Source organism: Fukomys damarensis, unplaced genomic scaffold (genome assembly GCF_012274545.1).
Source record: "Fukomys damarensis isolate Sample0158 unplaced genomic scaffold, DMR_v1.0_HiC HiC_scaffold_32, whole genome shotgun sequence".
Classification (NCBI taxonomy): domain Eukaryota; kingdom Metazoa; phylum Chordata; class Mammalia; order Rodentia; family Bathyergidae; genus Fukomys; species Fukomys damarensis.
Window position 1 is genome coordinate 46,175,610 of NW_022900944.1, and position 23,266 is coordinate 46,198,875.

The 23,266-nt window shown below is 58.1% G+C and overlaps 2 protein-coding genes across 5 annotated transcripts in view; one reads left to right on the forward strand and one right to left on the reverse strand.

Moving 5' to 3' along the window:
• Window positions 1–485: 485 nt before the first annotated feature.
• Window positions 486–2,667, reverse strand: LOC104864574 (pectinesterase inhibitor 10-like). The gene is made up of 4 exons (XM_010627611.1): window positions 2,604–2,667; window positions 1,763–2,007; window positions 1,386–1,663; window positions 486–504 (listed from the first exon to the last, which is right to left on the reverse strand). Exons 1-4 carry the CDS (start codon window positions 2,665–2,667, stop codon window positions 486–488), a joined length of 606 nt encoding a protein of 201 aa, XP_010625913.1.
• A 12,545-nt stretch (window positions 2,668–15,212) lies between these two features.
• Window positions 15,213–23,266, forward strand: part of Crispld2 (cysteine rich secretory protein LCCL domain containing 2) — a 32,540-nt gene continuing 24,486 nt past the window's right edge. For all 4 annotated transcript variants that reach the window (XM_019207934.2, XM_019207935.2, XM_019207936.2 and 1 more), the window contains exon 1: window positions 15,213–15,370. The gene's annotated coding sequence lies outside the window, so the exon portion shown is untranslated. The remainder of the gene's footprint in view (window positions 15,371–23,266) is intronic.

The following is a 23,266-nucleotide window of genomic DNA, read 5'->3' on the forward strand; positions in this document are numbered from 1 at the left end:
TCCCGAGTGCCGAAATTATAGGCTGCCACACTCAGCGAAGTGAGGAACTTTATTCATATGATTCCATCAGATGACCTAGTGAAATAGGGATTAATTTAAGGGCACGCTCAGCTATCTGATCTTTGACATAGGGGCCAAAAACACATCCTCGAGGAAAGATCGCCTCTTCAGTTAGTGGTTCTGGGAAAACTGGCTGTCCACATGCAGAAGATCGCATCTTGGCCCGTATAGCTCACTGTGAACTACACAGAAATCAAAAGGGATCAAACAGCGAAATATTAAAACAGAATCAGCCTCCTGGAAGATAAAAGAAGTAAAAGTCTCCGAGTCACCGGCATAGGGAAAGACTCGCTGCACAGAAACCCTCCGCATGAGGAAGGGCATCGGGGAACAGAGGACGGGACCCTCGCACATGAGACGGTCTCAGCACAGCCAAGGACGTGGCCAGCAGCGAAGAGACAGTCCACCCTGGGGGAATTGGCCGGCTACTCCTCAGACTGAGAGCTAGGAACAAGAATACAGGAAGAACCCCAAACACCGGGCTCTCCAGAGTAAAAGGCCCGGTCACAAAATGGGCAGCTGAAATGACCAGATGCTCCTCAGAAGCACAAATGGCCAAAGCACACATGGAAAAGTGCTCGACGCCCCTGGCCATTAGAGAAATGGGAACTCAGATGACACCGAGATTCCGTCTGACCCCAGGGAGAGCGGCCATCGCCGGGCAATCAGATAATAACATGCCGGAGCGGCTGCCCGGAAGAAGGGGCCTTTGTACATTGGTGGGAACATAAACTGTCACAGGCACTGTGGAGATCAGCAAGGCGATTCCTCAAAAAACAAACACTGGGAATTCCATTCTTCCCAGCGATGCCCTCTGTGCATCTTCCTGAAAGAGTGGAAGGCATGGCGGCAGTCCATGCGAAGCTATGTGTACAGCATCATAACTCATGATGGCTCAACTGTAAAAGCAGCCCATATGCCCATCAGTACATGAATGAGTGAAGACAGAGTGGTATTTGCACACTTTGGGGTACTGCTCTGCCACAAAGACGGCTAAGCTTGAGATATTCATAGAAAGAAATGGATGCCCCTTGCCTGGGCGTGGCAGTGCACACCTGTGATTCCAGTGCTCAAGAGGCTGAGGCAGAAAGATGACTGAGTTCCAGGGCAGCCCAAGGTACCTAGTGAGTTCAAGCCCAGGCCAACCTGGACTACACAGCAAGACCCTGGCTCAGGAAAAAGAAAAGAATGGATGCACCTCGAGGCCATCGTGTTCAGTGAAATGAATCAGACACATGAGCTTAAAGATTACAGTTTCTCTAATATAAGAAACTTAAAGTACAAGTAAAAAGCAAAATGAGAGATAAGAGGAAACGGAGAGACACCTTTTGAAAAAGGGAAGGGGACCAAGTGAGGGAGGCGGGAAGTGGGGGGAATGCAGGTGTGCTGAGCACCGCACCGGCTCCCGGGCAAGGCCTTCCGTGTGTGCTGCAAACACAGGGGCCTCACCAGGAGGCGGAGCAGGGGACACGGAGCCGGAGGATGCTGGGAGGAACTGCGGGCTGAGCCTGGTGCCTGCCAGCCCTCGGTGGGGCGGAGTCACAGTGAGTGGCAGGAGCGCGGCGGAGGGGCCCACGCGGCTGCTCCAGCACCCGCTGGGGACCTGGTAGAGGCGAGAGCTCCTGAGTGCGCTGCTCAATTCCTGCTACAGAAGCTTCTAGAACAGGCAGACAAGTGTCCAGCGAGGCACAAGATAGCAGACCTGTGCCCAGGCTGGGGAGGGCGGACGAGGTCCTGGGCTACACGATGTGGACAGCAGCAGACTCTCAGAGGTGGCCTCTGCCAGCGTGGCCAGGGCAGCTTCTGCACCCCAGGGTGTCTTCCATTCTGCCTCGGAGTAGCTGACCTGTCCCCTGCCCAGCAGCCGAAGGGGAAAGGTGCTGAGTGGCCTTGAGCTTCCGGAGGGTGACAGCCCCGAGGACTGCCGGGGGCATGGGAAAACTTGACCTTCAAGTCAGCAGCGCAGAGGGGTGGACGCCAGTGCTGCTGTGTGGGCAAAGGTGAGCTTGAGAGAAGCTGTCCGGAGCTGGGGGAGGACGGAGGCGCCCAAGGTGGCGGGGACAGGGCCTGATGTGGAGCCCGGTAGCCCTGAAGGAAAGGGTGGTCCCAGCCCTCCACCCAGAGCCCGAGTCTACCATCACGCTGGGGATGAGGGTCTCTGCAGATGTGCTTACATGGAGGGTTGGGAGTGAGCTCATCTGGGTGAGCAGGGTAGGCCCTGAGGGCCACGACAATGGTCCGTGTAAGAGGACAGCCGGCCTGGAGGGGCACCACTCACTGTGATCGCAGCACCCCAGGAGGCTGAGGCAGGAGGATTGCAAGTTGAGCCCAGCCTGAGCAACTGAGGGACTTCGTGAGACCCTGTCTCAAAACGAAAAAATAAAAAAGGGCCAGGGATATATAGCTCAGTGCAAAAGCCCTCCCCCAAAATAAATAAATAAAAACAAAGCCACAAAGGCCATGTGAAGACGGGCTGAGACCGGAGAGCCTGGAGTGCTGGCGCTGGGCAGGGTGGGGAGGACTGGAGGGAGCAGCTGTCCCACTCCTGTGACCCCGTCTGGTCACATCTCCGGGGTGTAAAGGGCCGAGGTCCCCCTCCCTGGGCATTCCTGGGCGGGGGCAGGAGACCCCAGCAGCTCAGAGTGATGCGGCTGTAGACCCGTGTCCAGAACGAGGCTCCCCTTGGGCAGAGGGGACCTGAGCCCGGGAGGGGACAGGTTCCTCCTGCCACCCTGGACAGGCACTCGGCCGCTGCTTCAGGGTGAGGCCACTTGGGCCTTCCGCCTGGGCCTCGGCCCCTGGAGCCCAGTGTCACCAGCCTCCAGTGGGGTGGCGACCGCCTCACAGCCAGGAGCCCCGAGTCCTTTCCCTGCTCCCGACCCTGCACTTCTCCACAGGCGCCGTCCTCGGTGCGTCTGGAGCGCGGCCAGTGGCCTCGCAGGGAAGCCGTCAGGGCGGGCGTCCCGGGTGCACGTGCTCTCTGCGGGCAGCGTTCGGAGTCTGGTGACCCCGTGGTCCTGAGCGGCCGGCAGCTTCTGCCTGGAAACAGCCGGGGGTGCTGCCTGCTGGTTCTCGGGTCTGTGCCCCCCTGGTGCCCGCTCGCAGGCACGGCCAGCACGGTCCGAACACACTCACCGAGGACGCTGTGACAAGCGGCCGGCTCAGTGACTCCCGGTGGCCTCAGCACACTATCTCCCACCCCAGGTGTCGGTCCCACAGGCTGCTGTCAAGGTGGTAGCTGGGCCAGCTCCTTCCTTCCCTGCTGTCCAGCTCCTGATGCCCCCACACCCCTGGGCACGCGCCTCATTCTCTACCCTCACAGCGCACGGCTGCAGCCCCACACGTGCCATCACGTCACCTCCCAACTAGCCCTCCTCTCCCCCGGTGCACGACACAGACAGCTGCCCTGGGCCCACGGAGAGTCAGGACGTGGCCATCTTGAGACCCTAAGCACAGCTGTCCTCAGAGGCCCTTTGCTGGTGTGCACTGGGTTGAATCCGGCCTCCCAGAGCATCGACTGGCAGCCGGGGCTCGGGCCACTGCAGGTGTAATGAGCTGTGATGCCACGGCCCTGGGCCAGGGGCCCTGATCCTGATCCAGAGGCTGAGGTTTCCAAGGGGTGGCTTGGGCCGGACACAGGGACGAAGGCTGCGCCGTATCGGCTGCGGCTGGAGGCAGGAATACCCAGGACCGTGGCCGGAGGATCAGCCTGGCCTCCAGCTCGATGCTGCTGTCATCCCGGCTGTGGCTCCTTGTCACAGCTCCCAGGAGCCCAGCTAAGGGACGGCCATAGTCTCTGGAGGACAGGGTGACAGTGCCCCTCTCACCGGGCGCCCAGCCAACCCCCAGGCACACGAGGGTGTGATGCCAAGTCCCTGCCTGCCCACCCAGCCCAGGTGGGTAAATGTCCCTCTGGTGGCCTCGGCCTTCACCCAGCAAGGACAGCGTGGCTCACGGGCCCAGGGAGTCCGAGCTGAGCACAGGCCCAGCGTCTCCCTGGTGCCACATGGCGTCTCCCTCTGGTCCCCACACCAGGGCCCCGGGCGACCTCAGGACAAGGCAGTACCTCTGTGAGGTCCTGGGGTTAGGACTTGAACCTGACTTCAGGGGACACAATTCAGCCTGGCAAAAACACAGAACATTCTGGAAGCACAGCACATCCATCCCTAGGGCTCTTCAGGGGACACTTGCTGTGCTGGAGAAAAGTGTCGCTTCCAGAACATTCCTCCCACGGGCAGACTGGTGACGTGACAGGATGTGTCGGTGCTCTGCCAGGAAACCAGAGGCTCGGCGGCAGTGACACTTGGTCCTCACATCCAGGCTGGTGTCCAGTGGTCCCCTGCTGGTCTCAGCTCCCTCCTGCTGTCCACAGCGACTGAGGGGCGGCAGCTGGGGTGTGGGAGCCCGCTGCGGGGGAACCTTCCCCGCTTCCTCCACATTCCGGGCCCTGAGGAGTCACAGGCGGAGCACAGAGAGAACCTCTGAGGAACGGTGCCCAAGTCCTGCAGGGTGGGCACCTTGGAGGAGAAACAGCTCCGTCAGCAGGCACGGCACCTGTCAGTCATCCCAGAGGATGGTCCAGGAAGACCACCCTGTCCTTCGTGGGGCGGGGACAGGGGAGGCCCTGGACTGACGGCTGTTGTGGGTTCCTGGTCCCGAGCCCTGGCCCCATGGTGCTGCCCCTGCATCAGGCTGCTGTTGCATCCCTCACAGCCCCCTGCGCCCCTGAAGCGGGAACAGCCCCTGCCTCACGTCCTGCCTTTCAGGAACAGGGATGGCCGTGCTCAGCATCCTCCCTTCCCCAGCTGACGTGGCCTCCGTCTCTGTCCCGCCCCTCTGCTCGTACAGCTCGCCATGAAGGTCACATGGGTGTGGGAGGCCGGTGCCCTAACTATCATTCTGCATCCCAGTGTGGTGCCAGTACTGTTAATATTAGGACTTTTTGTTTGTTTGGTTTGTTTTTTGAGGCGCTCTTGCTGTGTAGTCTGGGCTGGCCTCAAACTTGAGATGATCCTCCTGAATGCTGGGATTATAGGTACATACCACCAGGCCTGGCTGTTGTTAATAGTAGTAATAACCTTCACTTAACCCATACAAACAGCAACAGTTAGCACACACTTAGGGACTTCGCAGGTCACCCGTGGTGCTGCACTGGGCAGTATCCCTTATGGTCACGGCCACCTGGCCTCAGAACGTACCCTGTTGGGAAACAGGTCTTGGCAGATGTCCTGAGTTACTGTGGAAAGCAGCTGTGCCGGGTCAGGGTGGTTCTGGGGGGCGGGGTTCTCTCAAGGAAGGAAGGACAGGCTGGAGGGATACGGCCACAGGACAGAGTGGCAAGGATCAGGCCCACCCGAGCTGGAAGGGACCAGGAAGGGGCCTACACCTCAAGCCTCGGAGGAACATGGTCACCAGCACTGATGTGAGGCCTGTGGCCTCCACACCTGGGAAAAAAGCATTTCTGCTGTTGGCGCCCCAGGCTGGGGCAGGTGGAGTCTTAGCAACTACAGAAACCTATGCCCTTGGTGACAACGTCTTAGTCACTTCACTGTTGCTGGGACACAATGGCCGGCACCAGCAACTTAATGGGGAAAGCTTATTGTGGACCCTTGTTATAGCTGCGTCTAGATGACCCCTCAAAGCCTCATGTGGTCCTAGCTGGAGTGTGTGATGCTGGAACAGATTCATGAGCAATGTTAGAATCACAGGCACTGGGATTAAAGGTGTGAGTGCTGCCCACCTGAGAGCCTGGATGGGCTAGAAGGGAGAAAAAGAGCTGTGGTTGCCCCTTGCTGCTTTGCTGCTTTCTGCCTACCATGAACTGTTTCTCCTCTGTGATGCCCTCTGCCACCCGCCCTGGGAACCAGTCAACTATTAACTGAAACCGCTACAGACTGTGAGCTAAACGAGCCTCCTTTAACTTTGGGTGTCGGGTATTTTGTCTCAGTAACAACAAAAGTAACTAACACAGAATTTGATACCAAAGAAGTGGGGTTGTTGGGGGAAAGTGAGACTGCTCAGCACTGCAGCCAAATATTACAGCTCTGTTACAGCTGCAGCACCTTGAAAACTTAAGAATCTGAAAGCCACTGGAAGAGATGGAGAAAAAGCAAGCTTTATTACGCCAGCTGACTCAGGAGTTGGAGTGCTCTGAATTCTGGGCCACAAGTTGCAGTGAGATTGAGTTTATATCCAGTTGGGAAAAGAAGTTGAGAGGAACCTTTCAGAGTGGAGGCACAAGTGGGAACCTCTTGGAGCGGAGTCCACCAAGCATTCTTGAAACCTTGGGTAGAAACATATGTAGCACATGCAGTTACACTGTTTGAACAGAACACTTTCGATACATTGGGCAGGTACCTCCTGCAGCACAAATGGTTACATTTATTGAACAGAACATTTTATGGCAAAAACATTGCTGTGAGGATACCTGTCCCTGCGGTTCAGAAGCCTTTGGGACTGGCTTGTGGGAAGAGTTCTCAAAGGTTGGGAGAAGCCTGCAGACAGCCGGGGCACCGGAGGCTGCATTTGATGGTCCGAGGTCAGAGGACCAGGAGGCTGATGGGAATCCTGCCTGTAAAGATCAGGCCCGGGAGGTTTCTGCTGGGAAGAAGGACTGCACTGGCTGCTGGACTCCAGGCGATGTGAACTATGCCTCGGCAGAAAGTTTTGTCTGCATTTTGCTCATGTTCAGAGACTTTGCCTGGGATGGAGTCTAAGGGTGGTGGGCTAATTAATCTGGCAGAAAAAAATTTCAAGGCAGTCTAATGTCGAGGTGGTGGCATGGCTACTGTTGGGGAGTTTTTAAGTTAGATTTATGTGGAGAATAAAGAGCAAAGAGCCTAGCAGAATGATTCAAAACATGAGTTTTGCCAGGAATGGGGCTCTCTAGTAAAGTTGCAGCCTGCAAAGACAGAACAGAGGAGAAATTGGCCACTGAAAAGACTACCAAGAAAAAAACTAAGTATTCTGGAAGAAGATAAGAGCTGTCCTGAGAACAAGAAACAATAGGACTCCGGCCTCAGGTTGCAAAGACTTCGCTTTGAGGAGAGAGCCTCAGAGCACTATGTTCCAGGATGGCGGCCTAGGGAAGTTGTTCGTGGGATTTGGTTCGCGGGCACCTGACCCCTTCCGCCGAGAGAGAAGGAAGCCTAGCTGCTGCTCTGTCTGGAAGCAGACTTCGCCATCATCCATGTGGTGCTGCTTTTAGGTGCATGCGGAATGCAAGAGTTGCGGGGTCGGGAAGACTTCCGCCCCGATGGCAGAAGAAGGGGCGGGGGCCAGCAGTGGGTGACGCTGCGAGTGTGAAGCAGAAGGTGCAGTGGGACCCTAGAAGTGAGGAGAAGCCGGGTACGTGGATCGTTTGAGGAAAGCTGCAGGGGGTGAGCAAAGCCAGCCAAGGACAGGAGCCATGGGAGCTGCGACAACAGCAGAGCCACCTGAGCCCTCTGGAGCTCACACCTTGCCACAGGTGTCGGGGACGCTGGAAATGGAACTGTGGGATTTTGGTCTGGATTCGTTCCCTTTCCTAGCTATCCTGTTTGTGACTTTTGGAATGGAAATGTCCGTCTTGTGCCATTGGATGTACAGGGGCGAAGAGTTTACCTCAAGTTTCAGAGGAGATTCTGGGCTTGGACTTCTCAGCAGTGCCGAAACAGTTAGGGCTTTGCATAAAGGGATGTGCCTGAGTCTGTAGGAGCCAGGGCGAAATGCTATGGATTGTGTTTAGATGTTTCCCCCACCCTGAGCCTCGTGTGGTCCTAGGCCGGGCTTTTCCAGAGGTGGCTGGATCTAGAGTGAGCGACTCTGGAATTGATTCGTGGTGTAAGGCCCTAGGATGGAGGGTGTGAGTGCTGCCGCCCCGTGTAGCTCGGTCGCCTGGATAAGATATTAGGGAAGAAAGAGCTGTGGTTGCCCCTTATTGCTTTGCTACCTTTTGCCTGTCATGAACTGTTTCTCCTCTGCGACTCCTCCCTGCCTTGGAGCCAATGAATTATGAGCTGAAACCTCTACAAAGTGTGAGCTAAATTAACCTTCCCCCTCTAACTTTGGGTGTTAGATATTTTGTCTCAGCGAGGAGAAGTCTGCTGGGACCGGACGGAAGCAGAAGCTCCAGGCCACGCCCCCGTAACCGCCCTACCCACCAGGCCGGGCTCCGCGCAGCAGTGCGCCGACAGCCCTGTGATCCGGCGGCGGCCTCCCAAGTCCCCGCCTAGGGGTATAGGAGGCCTTGGGGGACATCCCAGCCCACAGTCGGTGACCCTGAGCAGCCTGTTCAACCTAGGGCTGTGGACAGATGACAGCGACTCTTTCCTGGGAAGGTCAGGGTGTCGCGTGTGTGGACGGGGCAGGGAGCGAGGACCCCAGGCTGAGAACCCCGCAGCTGCAGCAGCACTTCCCGTGAGGACCCCGAGGCCCCGGTCCTTGCCCTAGGCCAGATGGGGCCATCGTGGCCCAGCGCTGAGTTTCCGCGCTGTCCTTGGCAGGCATGGGAGAGGGTGGCACCCATAGGAGGGGGAAAGGCAGCTGCTGCTTCCGCCTGGCTGAAGGATTTGTCCAGCAGCTCACACCCTGGGTACCAAGCCAGGGCCCAGCCTCCCCCAGAAGGCCTCGGAGCCCTGCGGGGTGGCTGCTTTCCGCAGGGACCTCCTCCTGACAGCACCGGTCCTGTGGGAGGCTGTCCTAGGTTTGCTGGGTGTGGGCTGTGGGTTCACAAAAACAGGACGCAGTGAGCTGTTGCTTGGGTTGCAACACGAGCATCCTCTGTTTTCTCTAGCAACACTTCCGCCGTGGCACCACCCCCCATGGGTGCCAGGTGGAGGATTCAGAGAGAAGACTCAGAAACATAACAGAACAAATTCCTTTGTTCCAACCTTAGAAGTGTTTCATTTGTAAAGTAAAGATGTATCAGGATTAGCTATAGTGAACAACAAAGCCCATCCTTCCTCTCTACCTGAGTAGGGTGAGACATTTATTTCTCCTATGTGTGAAAGAAGTGTGCTATAGGCCAGTATAGAGACCTAGTAGGCCAGGGACTCAAGTTCCATTGTTTGAAGCTCTGTTCCCAAGGTACCTCATGGTCCAAAATGGCTGCTACACTCCAACCATTGTACCCATAGTCGACAGGAAGGACAATCAATTAGCAGGTGCATCTCAGAGTTTGGAAACCTCAAGTTTGGCCCTCTTGACCACTGCTTGTGCCATCCTGGGCATCTCAGTCAGCATCTTACCTTGGTTTATTCTCATCGAAGGGGGCCAGCAGGCCTGATCTCTGTAATGTCTCATCCATGAATGTCCTGGGTGTCCCAGCAGTGTCTGCCTTCTCTAGGTACCCGGAGAGGAAGGGCACCATAATCTGCCTCAGGTCAGCCTAAATGGCCCAGCAGGCTTGGCGTTCTGGTCACCCCTTACATGCACTTCCTGCCTTCGGGCTTCCCCCCCGCCCCGCCCAGAGCACCCATTCCCTGAGCACCCTGCATGCCCATCTACTCACACTCCATGGGACAGCCAATCACAGGCTCTCCGTACCCTAGCCGTGGGTGAGCACGTGACCCAAACTGGCCAATCGGGAGGCCCCGCCCCTGGCCATGGGCCTGTCTCATTGGCTGGGGTTTCAGCATGTGCACCCTCTGGATTGGCCATCTTTGTATTGCTGGGAGAAGTATCTGACAGACGCGATTTAAAGGAGGAAGAGTTTATCTGGACTCATGGTCTCAGAAGTTTCAGTCATAATGAAAGGGCATCATGTACAAAGGCTGCTCACCTCATGACATCGAGGAAAGAGGAGAGCAGGGGAAGAGCCAGAGAGGAAGCGGCCAGGGACGAGTTCAGGTCCCCAGGGTCATGTCCCCACCACCCACCCACACACCCAGAGTGCGCGACTGGTCAGTCCCTAGGTGGCTCAAGCAGTGCAGATGACACCCGATGGACCATCACACCGCAGCAGGCTTGTCAGCTTGTGGTGCTGCTACGAGTGGAGGCCTGGGGTGCGGAGTGCAGTAAACAACACGAGTTTCCCTCCTGCAGTTCCGGAGGCGAGGAACTTCAAGGCGAAGGTGCTGCCCGCCACTGTTGGACAAGGCCACTCTGTTTCCAAGATGCTGCCTCAGTGCTGCGCCCTGGGAGCCGACGGCCCTCCCAATGTGGGGTGCAGGGTGACCCTCCCGCAGCTCCTGCGAGGGCCGAATCTCTTCCCTGGGGACTCTGCCCTGCACCTGCCACATCCTGAAGGCCCAGCTCCCGGCGCCCTCGCCCCACAGAGTCAGTTGTGGCCGCTGAGTTGTGGGTGGCACTTGAGCCCACAGGGTGGCTAAGCGGGGACAGCTGTTCCACAGAGGTGCAGGCGCAGCTGTGGGGCTGGTCTGCCTGAAGTGGTGGGGACCTGCAGGGAGGGACACAGGCGTGGACAGTCAGTGGTTCACCAAGCCTCTGTCCCCATGGGCCTGGGCTTTCTCTGGACGTGTCCTCGCACTGTACGGACTCTTCTGATGGCCTTCTGAGGTGTCCCCGGCTCACAGCGCCAGGCCACAATGACAGCATCACCCCTCCTCCCTCAGTTGCCCCAGGGGTGGGGCCAGTTGGGTTTTTTTCTCCAGCAGCCCTCGCTGGTCTCTGGGACAAAGGGCGCATGGACCCCATGCTGGTCATCTCCATGGGAACAGACAGGACGGGACTTCTGGGGACCTGCCCGGCCCAGGGCCAACTCTGCTTGCTACCTCAGGCTCCACAGCACCAGGATAATGGAGCAGGCCTCTGTCACTTGCCACTGCACTGTCCCGCATCTCCCCACCGGCAGTGCCCTGCTGCCCCCAGTAGTTTCTGCGAAGGTACAAGGTGGAGCCCACCACCTTCCCAGCAGGCCACCAGCCCATCCCGCAGAGGGCTTCAAGGACCACGTGGCTGGCACCTGCCAGCACGAAGCCATCGCCCTCTTCCCATCCTTTTGTTCCTCTTTCCAAGCCATGCCCATCACAAAGCGGTGCCCACGAGATGCGTCCCAATGCCAGTCCTTCATGGGCTTTGATGTCACACGGGGCCTGGTGTCATTCTGCAGCTGGGGTTGGGTGTGGCAGGGACGAATGACAATCTGGAACTTCCCAGCCTCCAACAAAAATAACTGAATCCAAAGTTGGTGTGGAGAAGTCATCTCTCCAGACCCAGCATGGAAACCGGAAGGAGAGGCCTTGACCTGCAGCCATGGCCCTGCCCACCCCGTCCTGCAGCTGCAACCCCTCCATCGGCTGCCTGGTCCTGAGGGAGGGTGGTCCAGTTGTGTGTTTCTTTTTCCAGGCAAGGGTTCATCAGGGCCCAAAGGGCTCCTCTTTGTCTCAGTCCCATGACCCAGCCCTGTGCCTGGGTCACAAACAGCGTCCTCCACTGGACCTCCCCAGGGCACGAGTGGCCAGTCTCTTCCCGGAAGGTGCGGAGATGCACTGTGGTCCTTCCCCTTGGGAGTTCCCAGGAGGCCGTGTGGCCCATGCCATACCATTCTATCCCAATCCCAACGCTATTTTCTTGGAAATTACACTCTGAGATTACAAAACGATAGAAAAGTTGATCAAAACTAACCTTCTTTCTCCTTTGCTTTGCTGGCACTTATGGCGAAAATATTAACTAATGCTGTGTGTCTCAGGCCCTGCTCCTGTTCTTTTCCATGTGTTAACCATGTAATTCCCTAAGGGAGACAGAGAGAAAGGAGGGGAGGGACAGTTTTATAGATGGGCACAGCTTGGAGGCACAGGTGCTGGGATTTGAACTGGAAAGTGACGCCTGCCAGCGCTCTCAGGGCTCTCTTTGCTTGGGTGATCCCGACAGGGAAGCAGCTGTCGCCCAGAAAGGCTGGGTGAGCAGAGACACAGAGCAGGGCAGGTTCAGTCAGGACTCAAACTTTTATTTTTTGAGTTTTTGAGACAGGGTCTCACTATGCAGTTCAAGCTGGCTTTGAAATCAATCTGCAGCCCAGGCTGCCCTGGTGGTGATTCTCCTGCCTCAGACTCCCGAGTGCTGGAATTATAGGCATGTGCCACCACGCCAGGCCTGGAGAGGTTTTCAAACAGGTCTGCAGAGTCTTTGATTCTGCCTGCATGGAGATGTGGTCTGTGTCCCTCTCCTCGAACTTGGTAGGCTCAGTGGTTGAAGCGACAGCGGGGCAGCCTTCCAGTGCTAAGTCACACAGGCTGGAGCCTCCCCCGTCCTCCTGAGAGGCTGGTTAGGGTCACTGCACAGCCACGCACAAGGAGTACATTAGCCTCATCTGTGGGCAGCAGCCCCCACTGAGATCCAGTCACATCCAGCGTTGAATGCCTGGCCCACGGGGAACCAGCGTGGACCCCCAGACTAATTGAGTCTTCCAGTGTCCACAGCTCTTGGCAACACCCAGTGCCACCATCAGAGGGGCCCCAAAGGCAGAGCCCTCCACATGGCACGTCCCAGCTTCCTGACCTACTAAGTTAAAGGCAAAACAAAATGGTGTTCTAATCCACTACATTTTGGGATAATTTGTTACTCAGCAACACTAACCATAACATCCCAGCTGAGAAGTTTATTTGTTAACTCCCCTTTGAAACAGCTCCGAAATATCTAGAGGACTAATACTGCAGCAAAGCCAGCCTTCCTGTGCCTGAAGGCCATGTGGTTTAGAGACTGAGGTCACACACTGTCTCAGTCCTCGCAGGTGAAGATAACAAAATACCGCCTCCTGGGTGGCTTAGTCACGGGAGCCTTTGTTTCTCAGAGCTGTGGATTGGGGATGTCCAAGGTCAGGCAGTGCAGGTCCAGTGTCCGGTAAGGACTGTTTTCTGGTTCATACACAGGACCTCTCTGTTCCGTCCTTGTGGTAGACGGGGAAGGGAGCACTGTGAACCCCACTGAGAAAGCCGAGGGCCTCCCCATCCTCAGCCCCCCCCCTTCCCACTGGCTGGAAGATGCAGCCCCGAAGCCCTAGCTCAGACAGCAGCCTTGGGGGCTGGGCAGGACGGGAAGCCACAGAAGCACAGGAAAAGGGGAAACAGAAGAGGAAGGCAGGGTCTTAAGGTCCTGCAGCTGGGGCAGGCAGCAGCTGATGGCAGGAGGGGACTCGGCATCCCCGTCAGGGAGGACAGACTCATGGGGTCCCCTGGCTGCATCTCTGCCTGTGCCGGGAAGGGTGTCCCCAGGGCCATCTTAGGCCAGCAAGAGGCCTGCAGGGTTGTCATCAAAAGCATCTTTAAGCTGGCTGTGGTAGTGTACACTCTGGAAGCTGAGGTAGGAGGATGACATGTTCAAGCCCAGCCTGGCAACCTAGCAACACCTTTCTTGAAATTAAGAACTAAAAATAAGCTGGGTATGCTGGTACAAACCTGTAGTTCTAGCACTTGGGCGGCTGAGGCAGGAGGATCACCATGAGTTCAGGCTGGCCCGGGCTACATAGTTCAAGCTCCACCTGAACTACATAGCAAGATCCTGTCTCAAAAAATAAAAAAATAAGAAAGGGATATAGTACAGTGTGAGGGCCGAGGGTTCAGCCCCCAGGACTGAGGGGGGGAAGAAATCCTTAAGCACTTTCAAGGAGGCAGAGATCAGATGAGCAGGGCTGTGGACATTCCATTGTTAACAACCACCGAGCCCCCACCCTGATGATGGGCCGCGAAGGAATCTGATGCTCACAGTGCCCTCCGCTGGCTGGGTGTGGAGTGAGGATCCACTGTACTCTGTTCCTCTATCCCCTTGGCTTACTGGTCCCAGGCAGTGGCAGCCAAATGGCGGGAGTAGTGTGAGTTCAAATCCCAGTGCCTTCTCCTTGGAAAGCGGGCTACCAGCACTGGTGCCTGCTGGTGGCCAGGGCTGGGGTCCTGGGCAACTGTCACCTCAGACGTGGCTGTGGGTAACATCCCTCCTCCTCCTGGGTCTGTCCTTCGCCAACCCCAGGCCTCGCTCTGGAGCAGAGCAGCTGTACACAACTGGAGCTGAAGCCCTCTGGGTGCGTGGGTGTTGGCCCATTACTTCCCAAGGGAAGGAGGGAAAAGAAGCTGAGGATGCCTACTGGCTCTTTCTTTTGTTTTTGTTTTTCCTTCGGTATTGGGAATTGAACTGAGGACCTCTTGCTTGCCAAGTAGGCACGTTGCCGCTAAACTACATCCCCAGCTGCGCACCTGCCCCACAAACTGCTCCGATGTCTCGTGCAGGGGTTTCTGGCTTGAGTCCGTGTCCCCTCACGTGATGCCACACGTGGGGGCCAGGAACTCTGGGTCCCCCGGCGGGGCACTGTCTGCGCCTGCGCACAGCTGCACGGCACGTGGCGCTCCGAGGGCAGCCAGGGAAGAGTTAGTGCCGGCGTCTTGTTGCAGGCCTGAGCTGTGTGAGGGCAGCCCGCGCTCGGCACCGGCGCCTGGCCTGCACGCAGCAGGGCCTCACGTGGCCAGGGAACACGGGCTGTCTTAGCTCCTCCGGTCTCAGTTTCTCCCAGGCCCTCTGTTATGTGCGTTATGTGTTGCAAAGGTGAGTGGGATGAGTCCGGGAACTGCCCGCACAGGCTAAAGGTGCCAAACGCTTGTGGCAAAAGGGCGAAAGAATGCTCGGGCCTTTGGGCGCGGCTGGGGGTTCCGCGCTCCAAGCACACAGTGGGCGGGATCCCTGCCCCTGCGCCTCGGGCTGCACATTGGGCGCGCTGTGAGCCCACGTCGTTAGCTTGGGTCCCGGAGGTCGCTTCCCGAGTCTGTCTCCACTTGAGCCGCAGAGAGCGGGTTCTGGAAGGCGCTCAAAGCAACGACTTTTATGGTCACGGCGTGAAGCCGAGCGCGCCCTCCCCGCAGGTCCCGTCGGAGTTCGCAACATCCCCACCCGGCCTTCGCCCACTGCGCACGCGCTCCCCTGCGCCCGCTGGGCCTCTTGGGTCCCGGAGGTCGCTTCCCGAGTCTGTCTCCACTTGAGCCGCAGAGAGCGGGTTCTGGAAGGCGCTCAAAGCAACGACTTTTATGGTCACGGCGTGAAGCCGAGCGCGCCCTCCCCGCAGGTCCCGTCGGAGTTCGCAACATCCCCACCCGGCCTTCGCCCACTGCGCACGCGCTCCCCTGCGCCCGCTGGGCCTTGGGCCTCACGGGACCGGAGATGGAAGGCCCAATCAGCGCTCGGGTCTCGGTGGGTGGGTGTGGTATCAGGCTCAAGGCGGCATACAAGAGGAGGTGCACAGGCCCTGGCAACCACTCGCAGCGTTCGGCGCGTCTGGAGCTTCTTGTCCTGGACCTCGAGCTGTGCTGTTGCCCACTGATCAGTGCAAACCTGCGCAGCAGCCGCTCCACTGAGGAGACGCTGCTAGGTGTGATCGGAGCCCAAGGAGGTAAGTGTGGCGTGGCTTCCTCTCCTTCGCTGCAAACTGCGACTCGGTGCACCTAATGTCCAGGCGCTGGAATGACCAGAGGGGATGCCATTGCGTGGAGTGTGACGGGCACTGTGGCGAGGGCTCTCCCAACGTGCAGAAGCCTTGCTTTGAGGACTGCCCTTTACAGATGAGAAAACTGAGGCGTAGTGGCCAAGCCTCTGAGCCGGGAAGCCGCTGGCGCCTTGGCATGGCAGTCCCTGTGGGCACAGTGAGCTCCTCGCTGGCTGCCGCTTTGCCCTTCTGGTTAGCTCACTGCGGGCTGTAGCCATCCTGTATTCCCTCGCAGTGGCTGAGTTTCCTGAAGCTGATGGAACATGTGGGGACGTGAAGAGTTCCACCCCCGTGAGGGGCAGGCAGGGTAGTCATAGGCAGGTGCCTCCTGCAGCTCACAAGGCCACACCCCTTGACCAGTCTGTGTGCCACAAACCATCGAGGTGACTTTTCTCATATTCCAGATGAGTCCAGGGTAGAACCAGGCCTGGAGCCCAGCTCTGCTGCTGCCCACAGCTTCAGGAGCATGGGTCCAGGTGTGGGGCAGGCAGTTCCTGAAGGGCGTTGGGTGCCCTTCTGGGGTCCTTAGCCAGAGTGGGCCTCCCATAGCTGTCCATGTGGGGAGACGGGCTGGAGCCGAGCTGTCCTGGGGGTCAGTGTCCCACACAGAGAGAGCCAGGGCTGTAGGACAGGTGGGCACACCAGGAGGGGCTTAGCCAGTACCAGGGCATCTTTCAGCCTGAAGGTGAGTTGCTGGTCTGGAGAGGGAAGCTGTGAGCGACTGTGTAAATGCCCAGCTCACCCCGCAACTGAGTGCGAGTCGATTCCGTTCTGAGCCTCCAGGGTCCTGAGTCTGCGTTGTTCTGCGTACACCTGGCTGTGTGGGGAGCAGCAGGAGGTGCCGGCTGGATTGCCACTGTGGCAAAGTTCACCTGTAGCATACCTGGACAGTTGGGGAAACCAAGGCCTGGCAGAGTACAGTGCTTGCCCAAGGTTCCCTGGCTGGTTGTGGCGTCCTCACCCTGGTGGGTGTTGGCCTGTGGTCTTGCTTCTTCTAGGACCAGTCTCTGCATGCTGCCAACCCCACCTCTGACGCTGGCCTTCACACAGGGGTTGTTCTGTTGGAAAGGGGCTCAGGTGAAACAGCTGCTGCACGCAGGGAGAAGGCTACAGGGGAGACCCCGGCTCTGTAGAGTGGGAGTCGTGCTGGTGTTTATAGTGACACTGAGCTGACCGGCTGGCACTCGCGGTGCAGCCTTGCCCAGGATGCTCAGGAAGGAAGTCACCCGTGGCACTGGAGGCGGTCCTGTTCCTACGAGCGCAGAGGTTCAGGGCAGCCGAAGTGATGCCCAGTGCACAAGGCAGGGTGGGAGGGCTCCATCCCGCTTGGCCGGTGACCCCGGGGGTTCCAGACCCTGGGAGGAGTGTGCTGACTGGAGCTTGGGCTCAGCTGGGGACAGGGGCATGGATCAGCACTGTCCCTGAGTGCTGCCTCAGGCTGGGGGAGAGCCGGGGGCCAGAGCAGAGTTCCAGGCTCCTTAACACCCCGAGCCATCCCTCAGAGACCCCGGGTGGAGGTGACACGTACCAGACCCCAGCCCTGACCTCTTCGGTGTTGCGTGAGCCGGACCGGTCCCCTTGCCGTCACCAGCTCAGTTCATCGCCTCCGGGAGGTGCCTCCCTGTCTGCTGCTGGCGAGGAGTTTGTTTTCAACTTCTCTGGATTTTGATGAGTCCCAGATGTGTGCACCTAGCGTCACCCCGGGACCGATGGCTGTCAGGAGGGGAAAGCACAGCAGGCGTGATTTCACTTTTTTGTGGCTTCAGCTTATTGGGTTCAGTAGGTGCCCAGACTTTCAAGGGCTGGAGATCCAGAGTGCCTCGGAAAATCTCGACTGGAGCACGCTGTGTTCCAGGCAGGCAAGGCCAGGCCTGTCACAGTGGGCGGGGACGGGAGCTGGGGAGGGGGCAGGATGAGCTATGTCCTTTTTCACTTTCTTGGAAGATACCTATTGTGGTAAAACTCACGTGAACGTAAAATTTACCACTTTAGCTATTTGGAAGCACACAGTTCAGGGCATTAAGTATTTTATAGTGGTGCATGGCCACCCCTACTAGCCAGTTCCGGAACATTGCCGTCATACCATAAGGGAGCCCGGTACCCGTGACTGGCCTGGCCTGCCCCCCCCATCCCTGGCAGTCTACTCTGTCTCTCTGGATTTGCTTATTCTGGACATTGCACATAACGGAGTCATACAGTGTGTGGTCTTTGTGTCTGGATGTTTTCTCTCAGTATCACGTTTCCAAGGCTCATCCACTCTATAGTATATAAGAGAACGTCATTTCTTTTCCATGGCAGAATGGTGTTCTACTGTATAGCTAGAACTCAGTTGCCCATACTTTCATTAGTGGAAGTGTGGCTGTCTCACCCCTGGGCTCATTCCACCCTGAACATCTGTGTGCAACACTGTGGGGACATCTGCTTTCATTCCTCTTGGCCATGTCCCTAGGAGTGGAGTTGTTGGGTCAGAGGTGACTCTGACCTGTGTTCTCTTTTGTTGGCTCGGGGAAGCTCAGGTCAGCAGATCCCATTCCAGGAAACACTGAGGCGCCTCACCATGGGGCAGGGAACCCCATATCTGCTCCACCTTTCGCCACAGCAGCAGCTGGCCGGGAATCCCATGTGGGGCGAGTCCCGGGGTGCCCTGCTCCACACCCGGCTTGGCTCACATTGGTAGGGACTCCAGCCAGCAGCCCCCCAAGGCTGAGGACATCATGGTCCAGCCAAGGGCAATTTATCTCTGATTGTCTCCAGCCCTGCGTCAGCTTAGACAAAACCACAGAATCAGAGAGGAAAAGCCTGACCAAGGATTTTGCAACTTCAGAACCATCTTTTGAAAAAAAAAAAAAAATTGTAAATTACGAAATCCCACATTTTCAATCCTAATCTCTGGACGGTGTCCCATTTTGAGAGCAGAAGAGCAGAGGGATTCTAGAGGGAAGGAAAGAGTCACCCTGCTTCGTGCCTGCAGCCTTGAGTTCCCAGAACTGGCCCTGTCCTGGAAGTCTGTGGTAGGGAAAGCCCCACTTGGCTCTCTGGGGCTGGAAGCTGGCACCTGGCTGGCACCGGGTGCTGAGACCCACTGGATGAGAGCCAGGAGATGCCTAGGGCAGAGAGGCAGCACCGGGAGGCAGGGAACCGGAGTGTGGGTAGGAGGGGCCACCCCCAGTGTAAAGGGCCTGGAAGTGGCCACAGCGGGCCGAGGGGAGGTCCCCATAGGCATGGTGAGCTGTGGCACTGTCAGGAGAGTGGCACGGACCCCTGCCCTTGAGCACAGCTTGCCCCAGGACGAGTGTGTGCTAAGGGGTCCCTGAGCATGTGCACTGGCCACCAGTGAACCCACAGAGCCCCTCTGCTTATGCGAGGGAGTGCCCCAGGTGGGACCCTCTGTGTCTAACGCCCTCCCAGACGAAGCCTTGGGCTGCCTGGCATCCAGCTGGGAGGCGGGGGTTGTCCTGGGTCCCTTGCATCTGGTTTCACCCCTGCTTTCCTTCCCTGCTGAGGGGACCAGATTTCTTCACCAGTAGCAGGGCTAGAAAGTGACCTTATAAAAATAAGCTTCTCAGAAGCCAGGCAGGAGGGCCAGGGATTTAGCTCAGTGGTGCCATCACCTGCCTTGCAAGCGCAAGGACCTGAGTTTGATCCCCGGTACCAAAAAATAAAACCCCAAAACCAAAAAAGAAGCCAGGCAGGGGGGCAGACGCCTGTGATCCCAGCACTGGGGAGGCTGAGGCAGGTAGATTGCCACAAGGTCAAGGCCAGACTGGCTACATAGAGAGTTCGAGGCCAGCATGAGCTATATATCAAGACTCTGTTTCAAAAACCCAACCAAGCAAACAGAAAAGGAAAATTTCTTAGAATCTAAAAGCAAGCCTTTGGCTGGGGATCTAGCTTAGTGGTGCTGCGACTGCCTCGCACACAAAGCACACACGCACACACACACACACACACACTACAAGCAAGCCATCTTAAATAAAAATGCAAAATATATGTGAGAACAAGTAGATGCAGGAAAGTGGGCAAAATGTGGGAAGGGGGATGCAAAGGACTGGGGCTTGGAGATCCCTGGGTCGTGGGGAGGGGAGATGGGCTGTGAGGAGCTAGAGCAGAGGTTCCCACCGTGGGCTCCCCAGGCCAGTGGCAGCACCCGGGACCTCAGGAGAAGCGCAGATGTTCAGCCAAGCTCCGGAGCTGGAACCTGAGCATGGAGGTGGTGGCCGTTTTAACGAGGCCTCCAGCACTTTCTGGTGGGGCTCAGGCACAGAGAGGGGGCTGCCTGGGAGACTGCTGCCAGGCCTGGGCCTTGTATGACCAGAAAGGAGTTGCAGGGTGACAGTGGCAGGAGCTTCTTGGGGGCTGAGGAACCCGGCCCTTCAGAGCCAGGGAGGCCCCTTCTGCACTTAGCAAGGAGCCCCGGACTGTATCCCAGCCCCAGAAAAAACAAACCAGAGCCAGCTGCTGGCCGCTTGGAAGCCCGGGAACAGGCCCAGCGTGGTGGCACTCCATGCACAGGGCCAGGCCCAGCCTGCTTCCCAGCACCTTCCCCTGGGCCGCTGCAGGGTGATCTGTGTGTAGCCCGCAGCCAGTCCAGCAGGAATAGCTGTTTCCTGGGAACTGTGCTTCTGCTAGGAGGCGGGCGCCTGCTGCCATCCCCTCCCAACACGGGGCTGCCGGGCCTGGCAGATATTTTTGGCGGGGCTTTGGCGGCACCGGACAAAGTGCTCTCAGAGCCGGGATGAACGTGCCCTGTCTGTGCGGTCCAAGTGGGTGCCACGGCTGGATCTGGCTCCGCAAGTGCCATCTGGGCCAAGCCTGCGGCTCTCTGCCCGGGCGCCCTAGGGCAGGCCACGGGCACCCTCTCCCAGGCCGGCAGCAGACACTGCTTCTCTGATCCTTCCTCAGGCAGCCCAAACGTGGCACACAAATAGAGCAGCGTCCTCAGCTAGGTTGGGCATCAGGGAGGAGCGTGACCGATTATTCTCAAGGATGAGGCCACAGAGCCCGAGCAGCCCCCACCCCAGGAAGCCACCCCTCCTCGCAGTGAGGGCTGCCTGCCTGTCGAGGTTGGGCTGGGCACAGAGCCCTGCGTGCTGGAGTGTGGGCCTCAGAGTCTCTTTGTGGTTACTGTACAATCAGCACCCCTCAGAGTGGCCTTCAAGGCCTCTGGCCACCAGGCCTGGCTGTCCGCAGGACCCCATCCCTCTCCTGCTGCACTGGCCCAGCACCTGAGCCTGTCATGCCCAGGCGGTGACACCTCCAGCCTTCACCTGTGCAGAGCTGTTTCCTGGATGGCTCCTGCCCCCCCTCAGCTCTCTGCCTGGCTGCTGTGGCATCTGCCTCTTCCCCCGCGGGCAGGTTCTGTCTCACCCATTTAAGGGTCCCCGGGACTCCCTGGCACTGGCCCTGCGGGCGTTCACAGTGGAAGAAGCCAAGTTCCCAACTCACCTCTGCTGGGACATCCCATCCCACCGAATCATGCCATCTGGGCTGCCACTTGTCACCTGCAGCAGGGACATGGGGTACCCTGAGTTCACCCAGAGGGGAAGGGGTACAGATGGCCCTGGCTGCCGGCCCTCAAAGCACATTCGTGTGGCCTCTGCCCCCTCCCTGGCCCAGCCTGCTGTGTTGGGGACCAACCCTCTGGGAGAACCTCAGCCCTGAATCTCACCCCTGTGGGGTGGCTGGATTTGAACCCAGGCCTGAGCCAGGGCCACACTTCCTGCATTGTCCTCTGGGGCTGTCCTTCTTTCCGTGGAGCAGAGGGCTCCTATCCTTTTGCAGGGAACCGCATGTCTCAGAAAACACCCCACTTCTGCAAGAAGAGAGGCGGTAGAGTTGCTCACTGGGAATTTTGAGAAGATACTGACGGATCACCCAGGCCGTTTAAAGCGGCTTTCTTACGGAGCATCTTGGCTTGTGTGGAATGTGTCTGGTTTCTTTCTTTCTTTGCACAAAGTAGGTTAAGTGAGTGATGAATGATTGCCCTCCCCTTTTGGCCTGGAATTTTACGTTTTCTCAGCGTCATATTAAAGTGGGTACCGTGGGTGCCGATGTTCCGTGGACATCTGTGGTGGTGGGGCGCTGTGTGGGATGGCAGAAGGGAAGGAGCCAGCCTGTCGCAGGCTTCAGGGAGGTGGACAGAGCTGGGGCCTCCCCCGCGTCTCGGCACCCCCGGGTGGTAACGGATGTCCTGGCCGCCTGGATCTTCCCGCCACGGCTTCATTCCTGGAATTTCTGGGTGGTTTGTGGGGACAGGCGGGACCTGCCCTCCTCCTCAGCCTGTGAATGCTGGGTCGGCTGTGAGGAAGAGCAGAGCCCAGGGAAGCCAGGGCTGGGTCAGCCACCGCCTGGCTTCAGGGGCAGGGACAGTACTGCCCAGCCGAGGGGCTCTCGCTGCAGGGACAGCCATGTTGCAGGGTGAGCAGACTGCGTGGCCACAAGGAGGCTGCTGATCTTCTCTGAGCCTCGGTTTCCTCGTGTGTGGAGCGGGGTGGTCGGTCCATCCATGGGGAGGTGGGGTGACAGGAGCCAGCACCCAACCCTGCATCCTCCTGGGACCAGTGCGTCAGGGTCACCAGTGGCACGGAGTGTCCACTGGAGGATCAAGCCAGACAGGTCCAGGGACCAACAGTGGGATAACAGACAGGCACATGGGGAGTGGGGAGCAACTCAACACGGCCGCCATGAGATGTTGAGCGATGTAGGCCTGGATTCGATGCGCCGTAGTCAGAATCCAGGTCACACCCTCAGAACACACTGCCTCCGCTGTCTTGCCGTGCCCTCAGCTCTCTTTGCCCTCTGCGCCCATGGGTGCAGTCACGATGCAGTGGGTGCTTTCTGGAGACACCAGCTCAGGGCTGGACACCGACCACCATGGAGTGTGGACACCTCACGGGGCCCGGGTCTCGGGGAGAGGCAGGCGGTGATCGCAAATCCCACGAGTCAGTCTACGCAGAGCCACGGGAGGGGACCGGTGGCACGCAGAAGTGGCTCCTGACAAGTCACTGTCAGCAGCATGAGCAGCCGAGTTCCTACTGGCCCCGCAGACCTGGTGAGGACGTCCTGAAGCTGCTGTTCCTCGGAAATGGCCAACGCAGCAGGCACCAAGCTCAAGTTGGTCTCCAGTCTGGTGGGGGCTTTTGTTTTTTTCTCCCAGGTGCTGCACACTTAAAAACTGGATTTTGTGAGGCCCAAGGCTGAGGAGAACTGTCCCTTCCCAGCTTGACTGCTGTTACCCCGGGCTGTTCAACTCCTTCCTGTGGGTGTCAGTGGGCACCGTCACTCTGGGGCAGTATTGGGAATCGAACCCAGATCTTCCCTGTGAGCCCAGGGGAAGCCAGGAACAGTGGTGCATGCATGTAATCCCAGTACACAGGAGACTGAGGCAGGAGGACTGTAAAATTGAGGTCAGCTCTGGCTACAGAAAAGCAAGACCCTATCTCAAAAAACAAAGCAAAACCCAAAACAAGCAGGAAGTGGAAGAAAAGGCGGGGAGGAGGACACAGAAATCATACCTAGTCCTTATATGGCTCTTCTGATCTAGCTGGGAGGAGAGCTGCACTTTCATCTCGTAAATATTTACTGAATAGTCACTTGTCAGACCCTGGGGACTCAGTGCTGAGCAGGCCTGAGGCTTCCAGGAAGCGGCTGGGATGCACAGGAGCTAATCCACCGGGCCTGGCCCCGGGGCGCCTCGCGGTCAGGGAACAGCGTGTGCAGGCGCAGAGCCGGACCGGCAGAGCTGGGAGCGGCATCAGCATCCGGCAGGCAGGCTTTCCCAACGTGGGAACGCAGCCACGCGGT